Below are 15,184 nucleotides of genomic sequence, written 5' to 3' on the forward strand. Positions count from 1 at the left end.
GTGAGTTCAGAAGAGCATGTGACTGTTTGTGTTATTTGTGCTATATCCGGCCTACAGACTGTGTACTTGTGTAAGACTATGTACAAACAGCACATTTCATAGTGTGCACATTTTTATTACAGTATATTTGTGCTAGGGCATGTCTCTGTTATGTGTGTGAGAAAGTCGGCATGTGACAGTGTGTATGATTTCTTGGTGTGTAATGGTATGTTAAGATATATGATCCTGCTGCTGAGTAGCGTATCTGTAGGTACCGCCAAAGAGAGCAAAACAGATCTTGGAGATGGTAACTCTGAGAATACCACCAGTTAGGTGTGGCTTTTTACTAACATCTAGTGGCCGCTGATGCAAACTACAACAATGGGTGCGTTAAAATTCCCATACTACTGTCCTATTTAGTGTGCTAGAACAAGATCTAGTATGTCAAATGTTGTATGCCAAAAATACCAAGATATCCTGTTGTATCCAGTCGCATTTTGCAGTTTGCAAGCCAGGATGCTTTTGTAATTATTCTGACACACAAACTGAGAGTCGTTCGTTATGATGAAGTAGTATGTCCCAGTTGAATGCATGCTGCATGCTAACTGATATCTGCACCCGCATATCATAATGATGTTTAGTACTCACTGTTACTGTACTGAAGTAACAGCTGCGGTGAGGCCACACTGCTTACGCTAAAGTTAGTGTGCAAAGTTTAATCAATACATTTTATTTTCTGTATGAACTGAAAAACAGATAGCTATTACATGTTTGTGAAATGGTGACTGATAAGACATTAGCTCTACATGGCTGAAGTTAGCTCCACTGCAGCTTCTTAACATGTCCAAATGTTGACCAAAACTGGATTCTAAAAAAATGTTGGGACACAGGTTCCTCTCATCCCCATTCGAGAGTATGCCCTTGATGTGTGGCCATGTTGTGTGTGTGTGTGTGTGTGTGTGTGTGTGTGTATACATCCAGGCTACACAGAGCAGTGACTGTGTGTCTTACTGTACATCACACATGACCTCATTAGTGCCAGCAGTTTATTTTTAGCTCCTCCTCTATTCATCAGCCAAACGGCTGGAGGAAACCATTCCTGTTGGTAGGGTGTGTTTGTGTGTGTGTGTGTGTGTGTGTGTGTGTATATGTGTGCGTGTGTCGGGTTATATTACACTGTAATACTGTGGGGGTTTTCAGTTTCTTTCAAAGCTGTCATCAAAAGTGAATATTAGATTTCTTGTTTTTCATCATATGAAAGTTTCTTTTCATAGTTTTTATTAATTTTTAATGATTTGTTTTACTTCCTGTCCATGGTACTATTTACAGTCTTTTCTCTGCCTGTCTATCACAAGCAACAACAAAACAAAGACAAAACAAACCGCAGTCTACTTTTAATGCATATTTTATATGATATTAACTTAAGGAAGGATGAAAATATTTCTTTGTAGCAAATTGTTTGAAGTGTGTGTAGGATTTTTTTTTTTATGTTGGCACTTCAATTGAAAGCTTCCAAAGGTTCTTTGTTGGCAAAGTAGTTTCATCACCTCCCTGCAAGAGAGCCTTGATCTAATCCTCCCTTCAAAAACTTCTTCAAAAGCAAGAATAGCTTTAGATATAAGGTTATCCCTCACAGGAAAATTTAAAACGAAAATTATTTTTGTGTGGATTTAGGTTTATTTTTTTTTAATCTAATTAATTAGAGGCTTTGTAATTAATTAATCAAAATTAATTGCATTTTAATCGCATATAAATATTTGACCTGAGAACAGTGAGAAGTCATTTTTTTCACATGGATTTTTAGTATACCATTGAATAATGACTGAATACATAAGCTTAAGCAACAAAAATATTGTTTTTTGTAACAAAATGTCCCATCATCCACGGGGCCAACCAAAGCGGTCTCATCAGCTTCTTCATTCATGTTCACTGTGGTTTGTTGTTGTCTGAACTCATGAACGCTAGTTGGTGCTCCAGTATAATCGGTCCGCCTGAAACTCATCCACGTTCCGCGGTGCAAAAATAAGTGTGATTAAAATGTGTGAATTTTTTTAACGCATTAATTTTTGTGTAATTAATTAATCTTAATTAACGCGTTAAAGTCCCGGCCCTAAAAAAAACACCAACAGGATTTCTAACCAGCATCAGGATCTAAAATGCACATTTATGTGGATCCTTGAATTTCAGTAAACGATTCCTTAACTGTCACCCAGACAGCTTCTAATCCTGTTGTTTTTCTGCTCTCAGGCCAGTGAGTTGGAGGACTTGCTGGAGGACCTGCAGAGCGGCGGACAGCAGCAGCAGCAGCTGTTCACGAGCCAGCCACCAGTCAGAAGACCAGCCTCCTCTTCGTCCTCCTCTTTCTCTGTGCCGCCTGGTTCCTCTGTGGACAAACAGAGCATCATAAGCGACATTCTGCAGATGACGGACAGCAGCAGCAGCCCCCCCAACCAGCACAGAGCCTTCCCTCCCATCAGCCCTGCAAGTACGTCTGCAATGTGGAGAGTTCTTTTGATGATTTCTGGCTCAAATCCATATGTACAGCACTGTATACAACCCATAAGATAAAGAAACACTTGTCTTCCTCCCAGCAGGCTTTAACGGTGCCAGGCCGGGCCAACCGGGTCGAGCTGCTCCTCCAGTCAGGTGCTCTTCTCTGGATGGCAGTATGGGCCCCAACCCCAACGCTGCCAGGCAATTTCCTCCTCAGCACAGGAACAACGGCCCCTACTCCTTACTGCAGCAGCAACCGCAGCAAGGCATGATGGGAACCCACCCAGGCATGGCCAACCAAGCTGCAATGGCCAATCCAGGTTAGGCAGGAAAAATATTATAACTTTGGTCCCGCCTAATAGTACTTTTGTGCAAGCCAAGACAAACACACTTTTATACTCACACATACAAGCTCTGATATCCTACTTTAAAATATGTTTTTGTAATTTGTCTGTGTAGTATTTTGAGATACTTAGATAATCTTACAAACCTTTTTTTTCCAAGTTTCTTTTTTTTTGTCATTTACTTTATATTGGTTTTTGATTTTACATGTAAATGAACAAACAAACAATCAACATGAAGACCTGTAGACAAATACAGAAAATATCAAGGGAAAAGTAAAAGCGTAAAAAAGGAGACTGGAAAACACCTCCAGTCGTGAAAGTGTGTTCCTCTAGATCAGTAGTTCTCAACCTTTTTGAGTCGCGACCCCCAATTTAACTTGCATGTTGTCCGCGACCCCCGCTCACTGAACAGAATCTCACACGCACAGGTCAGATCACCCAAAAAAGAAACAAAATGTCCACAAAAAGACACAAAATGACTAAAAAAAGACATTAAGTGACCAAAAAGACTAAAACACATTAACACATGAACACTTTAACACAGTGGAGACAGAGCTGACTTCCAAAATGATTTGGCGACCCCCAGAAATCATCTCGCGACCCCAACTGGGGTCCCGACCCCAAGGTTGAGAATAGCTGCTCTAGATCCACCAAATATAACAAACCGCTCAACCAAAATGGGGTCCCAACAGGACAACACCAGAATATGATTTTTCCAAGTTTCTGCCAACATTTTATTTAGACATGGGATAATTCTAAGTCAAAATCTGATTATTTCCCATCTCTCCATTTCAGCCATGCTGAGTAACGGCCCAATGCGGGGCTCCATGCAGCAGGGCTGGGGTCCCCAGGGGCCCATGATGGGCCAAGGGGTCGGACCAGGTCGGATGGTCCCTAACATTAACGCTGCGATGGCCACCAGAGGCCCACCGGGATCCAGAGCCATGGTCAACATGCAGATGATGGGCAACGGTGAGGAAACAAAACAAGACAAAGAGAAACTCTCTTCAAATCTGGAAGAGATTCTGACGTTTTATTTATTTTACTCTTCAGAGATGGAGATGGCAAACCCAACCTACCCTCAGCAACAAGCTCCGCCCAATCAGACAGTGCCCTGGCCAAACCAAATGATGGCTATGGATCATTATGGAAACCAAAGCAGGTATGCCATTCATTCCATCAAAAAGCATGAAAAATAAAACCATCAAATAAATGTAGACATGAGCAGCAGTTGAAAGGTTGTGAGTGTGATATGACAATAACACCAAGATACTCTCCAGGCCACCGTACGGCGTCCCCCAGGAGGATGGGATGCGGTGTTGTGGCACAGGGACTGAGGGCCCGCCAGATGAAGGGGCCCTGCTAAACCAGCTCTGCTCAGTGCTGAAGGACTATGAGGGTCTGGAGGAAATCGACAAGATGCTGGGAATCCCCACGTTAGCTGGACAGGTGAGCCCCTTCAAACAGACTTGAGAATCGCATGAAATCACTGACAAATTACTATTTTAACTGATTATTTAGTTTAAGAGGATTTTTATCAAATCTTCAATAGCTTGTTTTGATTTCCGTGATAAATGTTTTTAGTATATATTAGGGCCGGGACTTTAACGTGTTAATTAAGATTAATTAATTACACAAAAATTAACGCATTAAAAAAATTGACGCATTTTAATCGCACTTATTTTTGCACTGCGGAACGTTTCTCACTGGATGAGTTTCAGGCAGACCGATTATACTGGAGCACCAACTAGTGTTCATGAGTTCAGACAACAACAAACCACAGTGAACATGAACGAAGAAGCTGATGAGACCGCTTTGGTTGGCCCCGTGGATGATGGGACATTTTGTTACAAAAAACCAACGGATGGAAGCGTCGATAAGAGCAGAGTTTACAGAAGGTCTACCTACCTATAGGCTACCTGAATTTCGGAAATGTACAATATTTCTAAATATGCTATTGCTACACTTAAAGGCAAAAATTGCACTGGTCTGTTGGACTTGAACAAAAATAAATATTTCTATTGCTTAAGCTTATGTATTCAGTCATTATTCAATGGTATACTAAAAATCCGTATGAAAAAAATTACTGCCACTGTTCTCAGGTCAAATATTTATATGCGATTCATTTTGATAATTACAAAGCCTCTTATTAATTAGATTAGATTAGATTAGATTAGTATCTTAGTGGATAACACATTTCTGATTTGCTATCTTCCCACCCTGCAGGGTCCCATGTCAGACCAGGACCAGTACCTGGGCTCCTCAGACCCAGCGGCCAACATGAAGCCTCTCCTGTACAGTCAACACTACAGCAGCCAACCAGGTTATGGCGGCATGCCTCCTGACGGCGGGTTCCACGGCCCCTCTATGAGTGGTCACATGGGACCACAGAGGATGCCGCCCGCTGGTTACCCCCCGATGATGAGGATGCCTGGGAGCGCGGGGCCCAGGCCGGTCGGGATGAGGCCGAATCCAGGAGTGGCTCAGCCCAACAACCTGAGGCTGCAGCTCCAGCACAGACTCCAGGCCCAGCTGGTAGGTGGCACCAAATAATATATCATTCTTCTTCTGTGTTGTCATGTTTATTATAAATCCTTTTGATATGCACTTTGTAACTTAGGTTTTGAGAAGTGCCATAATAATAAAATTATGACCACAAACCAGAAATGTTGGGGTTAACAGATGGGATGGAGGATAACAACCAGTGGGTGATTCGGCTTTGTTCCCAGTCACACCATAATGTGGCAAAATATGATTGCATGTTCTTTACCACACAAATTCCACCATGATTGTGATGGCAAGGTGAAGAACAAAAATCATAAGCAGTGCAACTAAGAAAACAACATTTTTCCTATTCAAGTGAATTTTCTTTTGTATCAATGACTTCATTTTTTATGGAATTTGCTTTTCTTGAGGAGGTATATGATTCAGTTATATTAAGTAAAATACATTAAAGGTGGGCCCTATTACAAAAACATAAAAAATAAAAGAAATCGAATGAGACTGGATAGCGCAGACCTCTGCCAAGGCAAATGGTGCATTCAAGTGCTCCTCAGAAGCCATTCATCTGAATTCAGTGTGTTCACACTTTAAGTCTTAATGTGGAAACAGCGTGGATGCTACAAAGGAGATGTTGTATTTCAATGCATAGAGCGTTTCAACAAATCATTGATAGCTGTCTCCAGTATTTGTGCAACAAAGAAGAGCAAAGGAAACAGATCAGGTGAACCATGAAATGTGTTCCAAAACTTTCAACATTCAGAGTTGTTTTTCTGAATTTAGGGAATTAAGTTCAGATGAATTTTCAAATATTTCGGTACAATTGCTGTTTCACAATGTTAACGAAAGTAAAAAGTCTGTCAAAAATACATCCACCCCATGGTTCGGATGCAATCCACATTTTAATGGGGTAATGCTACACCCTTTAACCAAGTGGGTTTTCCAAAGCCCTGCTGATATCATGCCATCCTTGTCCAGGAATTTAAGGTTCTTGACACAGCTGGAATCGTTCTTTAATTCTTATTCAAGTGCCATTCCTCATTACCATTAAAAAGACATTTTTGACTTATTAGGTACTCTCTTATTGCGTTTTTTTCTTGTGACATGTGATGCAACAGAGCTTGCTGCGATGCCAACAGGGTTCAGTGAGTTTAAACAGCAGCAGCCCGAAAGGAACAAACGTGCTTCAGCGTTCTGCCTTCATCAGCAGCTCCCTGCTGCTGAGACTCAACAACACACACACACGACATGTACATGCACACACACATACACATTCATACACTCATTGGCTCAAAGATGATTACATACACAGACTGACTACATTTCCCCATAATGTTCCTCTTGTTGATCATATAAACAGGATCTCAATGTTCTAATACTGTATTTGTCTGGAAGTTTATTAAAATGAAAGCATACATTTTGTGCTTGTTTACATTCTTGTTTTTACTGAGATTATGTGTGTGTCACGACCTCTATAAATACTCATGTTAAGGGGGATTCACCCTAAATGTTTAAATATAACCATTCACCACAAGGGACTCACATCTTTAACGGCCATATTTACATATTTAATTGCAACGTATTTAAATCTAGACTGCCACCTGGTGGACAGATGAGGGAAAACAGCTTAATTTATATCCACTAAAATAGCACTGATGATTTAGCAGCGTGTTCAGATGTGAGACACGACTTTTGCACTTGACTTTTATATTTCTGTCAGTGCCAGCAGGAAAACCGTCAAAGTCAGTAAGAAATCCCCTGCCATCTGCAAACACATATGAGTCATTCAGGGTAACATTAAAGGTGAAATAATGCAGTGTTAAGAAATTAGGAAAAGGCTCCTAGATTGGCCAAATGTATTTATATACTTTTATTATTACTAATTTATTTTTAATGTGTGTGTGTGTATATATATATATTCATTTATTTAAATGTTTGTATTTTTATTTATTTTTTATGTCTGAGTTGTTTTGCTGTCTCCTGTAATTTTCCATTGAGATGAATACATTCCTCTGCCTCTCCCCCATATAGAACCGTCAGCCGATGGTAAACCAGATGAGCGGAGTGTCCAATATGAATCTACCTCTAAGGTCTAATGTACCAAACCAGGTCAGTCTATATATTTATATATTTATGTATGTATGTATGTATGTATGTTTTGTTTTTTTCACTCTCCCTTTTCCACTCCACTCTACATGTTTGTTAGGCTGGAAAATCTTTTTAGAATAATTTAGATACTCAGATTCAGCTATATTAATGTCTTCACACAGCTATATGCAATAATAATAAATTACTCACTATGCTATGTATTGTGTTAATAAGTAAATAAGTGTTAAATGTTTTTTCAGGATCTTTTTCATGCAAACACTCCATTCTTGGCAAACGTGTGTTCATCACACGTTATTCTTTCAAAGAATGTGTTCATCACACGTTATTCTTTCAAAGAATGTGAGAAATGTGAAAATCCAACAATAAAGTTTGTTTTGACAATTTCTGGCTGAGACAAATTATGTCATTTTGGGGATATTTTAAAGAAAACATGCCATTTTAAATCCCCCAGTGGGTTGTTGGGCTGCAGCAGGACTCATGTACATGTCCAGTGTACCAAACTGATCAATGTACCAATGCAAAATGTTGTAGCCCTGATAGTCATTAGTGTTTGGCTTAAATACCTCCTTACAGTCTGGTTTACAGCTGGTTTCATGTGATGTACCTGTCACCGTCCTGCAGGGAACCCTCAATGCCCAGATGCTGGCCCAGCGTCAGCGCGAGTACCTCAGCAACCACCTACGCCAACGCCAACAGCAGCAGCAACACGTGCACCAGCAGCGTGCCATGATGATGCGGACTCAAGGCATCAATATGCCGCCTAACATGCCCAGCGGGGGCGCCGCTCCCACGCCGATGCCCATAGGTGGCACCAACCCACGGCTCCCGCAGGGCAACCCGCAGCAGTTCCCCTACCCGGCCTCCAGCTACGGTACCGGCCTGCCCTCTCCTCCTCCACCTCCTCATCCCAGCTCCTCCAGCCCCTTCTCCTCCCCTCTCTCCCCCAGCCATCATCTGGCTAGCCAGGGCATGATGGGAAATGTAGGCGGGCAGTACAGCGGGGTAATGAGTCCTCCAGCACAGCACAGTGCCTACCAGTTCAGCAGTTCAGGTATTTAATTAGAGCTCAGCAGCGCCGTCACAGCAGTCTGTGTGTGTGCTTCATGGGCGTCAAAGTCGCTTTGTTTGTTGTGGTGGCGGCAATCAAATATAATCATCTTTGTTCACACTGTTGGAATAATTTGTCCTTTTTTAAGTTGATTGTGTGCACTTTTACACTCCGAAAAACACTCCATCTGATTTCTTTGTCTGTAATTTTAATATTTTATAACCAATCAGCGACTACATGTGGGAATTTTGGAGGGAAAATGCTCTGGTGGTGGCACTTGTGAACCAAGAATATTTTATTTGTTGATTTTATGTGTCTTCTGTCTTCTGTCAATGTTTTAAATGTTGTTGTGTTTGCATTTCATTTGACCCCCAAAAATTCTTGTGGAAGTTTTTGAAGTGAGGACAGAATAGAATCCTTTTCTATACTAATCCTTTTTTTAATAGGCATCAAAAAGTTCAGCTATTTGCAGATTACATTATGTATGTTCAGCACACTCACAGATAAAGATTAGGCTTCACATATATATTATTATTATTATTATTATTATATAATTCATAGGTCACATTCCAGTGGTGGCTACGTATGATTTTTTTTTTACGAGTGGCGTGATCCAAAAATTTCCAATTACTGTGAGTGATAAGTCCAAAAGTCAAAATGTATTGGGAAAAGAGTTAGATGTAATAATTTCCAAAATTCACATTATGTATTTATCTAAAATAAATTTTCTGCTTCAATATTTATTTGCTGGCGTTTAGCCTTTCAAAGACATTGTTTCACTGCAGTTTAAAAGCCTCCACGCACCAGTTTCTAAAAACATGATACATCAGATCTATACTACAGTATATACGATTAAAAAAAAAAAAATCTTTTTTTGGCTAATACAGTAAATTACTGAAGTTGTTATTTTAAAAAACAAAGGCTCTGCACTAATTTTGATATTTTATTTGTTTTTAGGATAATCATGTTATAAAATATGTTTTAAAAAAAAGAAAAGACTTAAAACTAATGTCAGATTCCTTCTGAGGGACGGAAGAGCAGAGTCAAAGTAAAATAAGTAAAGCTAAAAGTTATTTTTTAAATATTAAAATCTGGTTAGTTCCCTCCCTGGTTCTTGAGTCCCTACATGCATGACCATTATGCTGTTTTTATCTTCTCCAATCAGCAGGAATGAGCCAGCAACAGCAACACCAGGACCCCGTGTCAGGTTTTCCCTGTGGGGCTGCGACCCCGCAGAGCCCTCTGCTGTCCCCCAGGATGGGGCAGGGTCAGAGTCCCATGATGCAGCAGAACCAGGGCCAACCCCAAACCCAGCCCCAGGGTCCGAACCAGAGAGCAGCACCCAGCTACCAGCAGAGCACCGGATGGCCCCATTCTGCCAACATCTCCACCAGCAGCAGGTAACACTTCACAAACATCACTTCTTTAATAGCCGTGTTTCCACTAGGGGGAAAAGTGGCCACAGAGAAAGTCTCAGGCTACGCCCTCTCAAATGTCCACTCACTCTGCATGTTACAAGTTAGCCCCCAGAGGGATTTACGAGACTCTGGAGGTGACGTATGGTTTTCGAACGCTTTGGACAGTTTCGACCATGATTAGCCGCCGTCGCTAACTGTGCACAATGTCAGCAGCGGATCATAAACAAAGCAGCATGGCTAATTATGCACAGCTTCTCCGCTGATCATAAACATAGTCATTGTGAATTAACGGCATCGCTAACTGTGTCCGGTGCTTGTTGTAAACAAACAGAGATTGCTAAGAGAACATCTCCTGTAGCAGCAGCACGGCTCTGCAGCTGGGAGAGACTCCTGCAGGAGGACTCTTCTTTACGAACCGCGGGGTCCGGCGGTTCATTAAGAAGGAGTCTGCAATTACACCAGAAAAAGATGTGGATTGGTCTCCAGTTGCTTTCTTGAAAAACAGTCCCTAAGGGGGTCTGAAAAGTCGCTAAATATAGCAACAAGCTTGCTAAGTTGGCAACACTGCTTCGCCGGCTTTTACAAATGGTGCGTGTTGTTGTCATGTACGTCACATCCCGCTTAGCGATCTATCCCATCAGCAACCAGGCTTTTTTCAGGGGAGAAAAAAGGGCCAGCTTCGACAGGAATGAAAAAAGTCCCGTCAAAAGCCCGCTCCGGACGGCTCGTATTCAAATTAGGGGCATTTCGGCGAGTGAGACCCACCTTTCTGAGTATTGCCCGGTAGTGAAAACAGCCCTAATATGATTTTAGTGTGTATATTTTACATTTTGACTCGGTTTGTCTCCTTCCAGTGTGTACCCTCAACAGTCCCAGTCCCAGTACTCAACACAACCCAACGGAGGAATGTACAACAGCAACAACAACATGAGCCTGGGGGTCATGGCCAGCAACGGGGGCAACATGAACCAGATGTCGGGACAGATGAGCTCCATGAATACAGAGCAGGTGAGGGATGCATCATTTCAGAGAAGTGTATCTTTACTGTTTTATGTCAATGCATACACCTATTAGAAACCTTGACTAATGGTCAAAATTTTTTTATTTTGACTCATATGAATTTGTTATCTTCATCATGACACTGGTGTTATAGGTTTATTCAGATTAGGTCTTACCTAAACTAATATCTAAAATCTCCAATATATCAGATACATTTATTACATTTATCATTCATCAGTTTTTGCAGTTGTTCACATTTTTTGTCAATGAGTCTGACGATAAAAAGGAAAAGTAAGTGTTGATAATGTCAAGTTGTTTCCTTAATAGATTTTCTCAATATCCAGGAATGATAATACATGTTTAGCGGCTGTGTTCATGTTTGTTGTCATTTCTTTGTGACACAGGTGAATGATGACAGCCTGATCCTGGAGCAGCTGGTGGGAATTGACATGTTGACGCAAGAGGGTGAAGCCAATTCTGTAAGTTAATGATTGCATAGTTTAACTTATGTATTAAAAAGAATAACTATATTATCTATATATCACATGAATATAGTTATACACAGTAGTGTTTAATACACCTGAACTGTTTTGTTTTTTAAGATGGAGATGAGTACACAATTACATTATCCCCCATCAAAAAACTAAAACAGTGTCATTCTTTAAATTACTTTCCATAATTACTACAGTCAGAATAAGAAATACTTTATTGATCCCTGGGGGGAAATTTCTTTATTATAGTTGCTGCTGTTTACGAATAGAATAGAAAGTTATTCTGTAAATTAGATGAAGGTAAAATAGCATGTTACACAAAATAATACCACAATATAGTATGATATATATACATCTTTATATATATATATGTACACATATGTATTAATGTAACAACAGTGGGACAGATTGAATTATTGCATGTGATAAATAATTATTATAAATTAAGTTATGAACGATGTGCTTGTAGCTGCTGCTGGGTGCAATAAATCCTTTGCATTAGATAAAAATTGTTACCCTTCAAGAGTTTGCTTTACATGGAAATATAAGGACAAACACATGAGAGTACAGGAAATAGAATGGGTAATAAAAATAATAAAAACAGGAAACACAACTTTTTATTGAAGTAGCTAAATTTCCAATTATAGTTTCTTTTAAGCAATCACAACAGGCACATTAACACACTGTGAAACATCTTACAAGAGTTTTTTTCAACAGCAACTTTAAACTTTAATCTTTCCTCAGGGAAATTGGTTTTGCAGCGAGACGTAGAAACACGGCAATAAAATACAAAATGCCGACACAGGCACTGAATGTTGCTGACTCGGGGAAAACGGCAGATCAGAGGTTGACCTTCCCATTATAGACTTACCTACAAGATTAAAGTGCTGAATTTCAGGACATTAAATTACTAAATCAATAATGGAAATTAATAAATCACTGATAGAAACACAGCTATTATAACAGTTTATGGAATTATTCCATGCTCCCTACAAGTTTCTGTTATAACAATCATTTCAAGACTGTTCGTTTTTTAGGTTTATTTTTTATTTATTTTTCTTTTTCTTTTTTCTTTTGATGGTTAATGTGATTTTCTGTCTGTTTATAGAATTTCTGCTGACCCCCGCTGTGGTTGAGACAAGGTAACACAGGAGCCTATGCAAAAACAGTGAAAGCTGCTCAGCTCATGGTAAAGCATCTCGGAGTTGGTGGACACACGATGGAAACAAACACTGCTCCCTCTGTCCCAGCGGCCGACTCTGAGCCTCTGTAGGGAGGACAGACACATACTGTACAGAGAGAGTTCACTTTATGTGACACTGAATGGTTGACGAGCATAAATGAAACCTCTGGATTTTATCTTTTATGGTTCTATTTTAGAGCCTGACTGAAAAACGTCAAACGAGAACGTTTATGAAAAATATTTTACAGGTATTTATAGTTTTGAAGAAGTTTTAGAGATTCTTTGTATGACATTAAAAAAAATCAAGAATATCTTTCTTTAAGAAAATCTCTCAAAGTGGTACATTTTGATGTCGATTTTAAAATTAATATATTTCAACTGCTGTAGTTACAGGGGAGCTGTATCCCTATTTAATGACTTTTTGAATGAAGGTGAATGTGTATAGATAGTGTATATACTTAGATTTAATATTTCCTCTACGTGGTATTGCAAAAACAGCAGGAGTTTTAGTCCAACAAACATCTCAGAGAGCAGAAATATTTCACTGGTTCAGTGAAAGCTCAATGGGTGGAGCTGAAGAGAAGGCAAGAGAATAATTTTGGGCAATAAAATTGGGCAAGCTCAGTTTATTTTTCGGTTTAAGTAAAGGTGAAAGTTAAACCTTCACTGGTCAGCGCTCTGACGGACTAGAAATCAGATAGTTATTGCTATTTTGCTGCAGCTATTTTGAATGTGAAAGTTTAGCTAAGATAACTTGCATAGTTTACTTGATATTAGTAACTTGAAGCTTTACAGTTTAAAGCACAATGAGCAGGATTTTCCTAAACAAAAACACAAAAATGATCCCCCTTAATCATGACTTATGACCCACTAGGAGTGTGTGTAGGTGTCTGTATCTGCACACACACTGCCCTCCGTGTATTTTCTCATTTTGCTGTGTTCAGAATAGAGTTGCAAAGGGGTGGAAAATGTCCAGTAAATGTCTAGAAACTCTCCTTGGAAGGTAAAGCTTGGGAATTTTGTAAATATTCCAAATCGGAAACTTTCCATGGGAATTTATGGGAACTAACTGGAAGTTGGGGGTAATTTAAATGAACTGTATCATATCCAAACATAAGTATAAACATTTTATTTTGTCATAAGCAGACACCCATGCAAAATAATGCAATAAAAAAAATTCAACAGATTTATTGAAGTTTTAATTATTTTATTGAACAAAAACAGGAATGTTGATTTTAATATGACTAATCCGACCCCCATCCATTCAAAAAAAGTAATGTAGAATGTAGTATGTAGTAAAATAACCCAAATGTACTTGCATGAAATCTGTTTTTTTTAGTCAAGATCATGCTAGAATATTTTTGCTGTACTATATTATATTATTGTTTGTATTTTACAAACAATAACTTAAATATAGTATACAGTGTATTATATTTAAGTTTCCTGTTAAGAGCCAACCTTCAATTTTGTAAATTGCTGTTTTATTCCCATAAATTCCCATTAATTCCCATGGAAAGTTTCCAACTTGGAAAATTCATGGAATTTTGCAACCTTAGTTCAGAACTTATCTGGGCCTTTAGGCACACTGGGTGCAAAGCCATCAGCCACAGTTTAAAGTCTGTGCTCTAAAAACGTAGCCACCAGGTGCCAGATTGTAAGCTTGCATTCAACAGGAAGCTACCAAAGTGGACACAGGACCAAGTCAAGTCAAGTCAATTTTATTTATATAGCCCAAAATCACAAATCACAGATTTGCCTCAAAGGGCTTTACAGACTGTACATGGTACCAAGAAAAAAAAGTACAGCAGGACAAAACACAGTCAGGGGATGAGCTCTTCTGGTGTCGGCCAAATTTGCATCTTGTGTATACAAACTGCAAAAGACAAGTCACAGTCATTCTGCTTTATAAAGTAGCAAAACTGCTGCACTTCATGACTTCAAAAAGATGAAATATACAGGGTTCGTGCAGATGCTTGAAATCCTTGAAAATGCTTAAATTTTAAAGTTGTATTTTCAAGGTTTGAAGTTCTTGGATTTTGGATAAAGTGCTTGAAAATGCTTGAAATTCTTAATGTATTTCTCTTGCAATCTGACTATAGATAATCACATGTCCAATGAAAAAAAATAAAATAATTGAATATTGAGATTAGCAAACTGTACTTTTGGTTGTTAAAAGTGTAAAACCATTGCTGTCGGTACGGTTGAGTGAAATTACCCCTTTTAGCATGTAAGTACTCATATAAAACATGCAACTTACAACCATTGTAAGGTCCTGGAAAAGCTTGAAAATGGACCTTGAAAGTCCTTGAAAAGTGCTTGAATTTGACCACTCAAAAAGTGTATGAACCTTGAATATAATATATTTGATTCCCCTCGACTTTTAATCCTGCCCAAACACAAATCAGGAGATTGAATTGGCGCTAGTTGTATTTATCGTCCTCACAGGTGAAGAGCCCCACCTTCTAGTCGCTCCTGAGGGCTGTTAAGACTGTTGTCACGTTTCACCTAATGAATTAGTCAGAAACTGTTTCTTTGCTCCACCCACTGAGATTTAACCAATTAAATAATTTCTGCCTCCAAAGCAGCTTTGCCTCTAAAGTCTTATAAAACTCCATGCACCT

General features: G+C 39.4%; 1 protein-coding gene across 6 annotated transcripts in view; it reads left to right on the forward strand.

The window, feature by feature from the left end:
- Positions 1-14,853, forward strand: part of LOC131979990 (nuclear receptor coactivator 2-like) — a 60,623-nt gene extending 45,770 nt beyond the window's left edge. For 2 of the 6 annotated variants that reach the window (XM_059344092.1, XM_059344093.1), the window contains 12 exons: positions 2,227-2,464; positions 2,571-2,792; positions 3,612-3,788; positions 3,870-3,978; positions 4,097-4,265; positions 5,043-5,351; positions 7,347-7,424; positions 8,046-8,475; positions 9,638-9,872; positions 10,745-10,898; positions 11,294-11,368; positions 12,489-14,853. In XM_059344092.1, the coding sequence (XP_059200075.1) occupies positions 2,227-2,464; positions 2,571-2,792; positions 3,612-3,788; positions 3,870-3,978; positions 4,097-4,265; positions 5,043-5,351; positions 7,347-7,424; positions 8,046-8,475; positions 9,638-9,872; positions 10,745-10,898; positions 11,294-11,368; positions 12,489-12,500 (2,208 nt within the window). In that variant the 3' untranslated portion in view covers positions 12,501-14,853. The remainder of the gene's footprint in view (positions 1-2,226; positions 2,465-2,570; positions 2,793-3,611; positions 3,789-3,869; positions 3,979-4,096; positions 4,266-5,042; positions 5,352-7,346; positions 7,425-8,045; positions 8,476-9,637; positions 9,873-10,744; positions 10,899-11,293; positions 11,369-12,488) is intronic. The other 4 variants (XM_059344094.1, XM_059344097.1, XM_059344095.1 and 1 more) reach the window with 4 other exon arrangements.
- Positions 14,854-15,184: the final 331 nt, after the last annotated feature.

Source organism: Centropristis striata, chromosome 11 (genome assembly GCF_030273125.1).
Source record: "Centropristis striata isolate RG_2023a ecotype Rhode Island chromosome 11, C.striata_1.0, whole genome shotgun sequence".
In the NCBI taxonomy this organism is placed as follows: Eukaryota; Metazoa; Chordata; class Actinopteri; order Perciformes; family Serranidae; genus Centropristis; species Centropristis striata.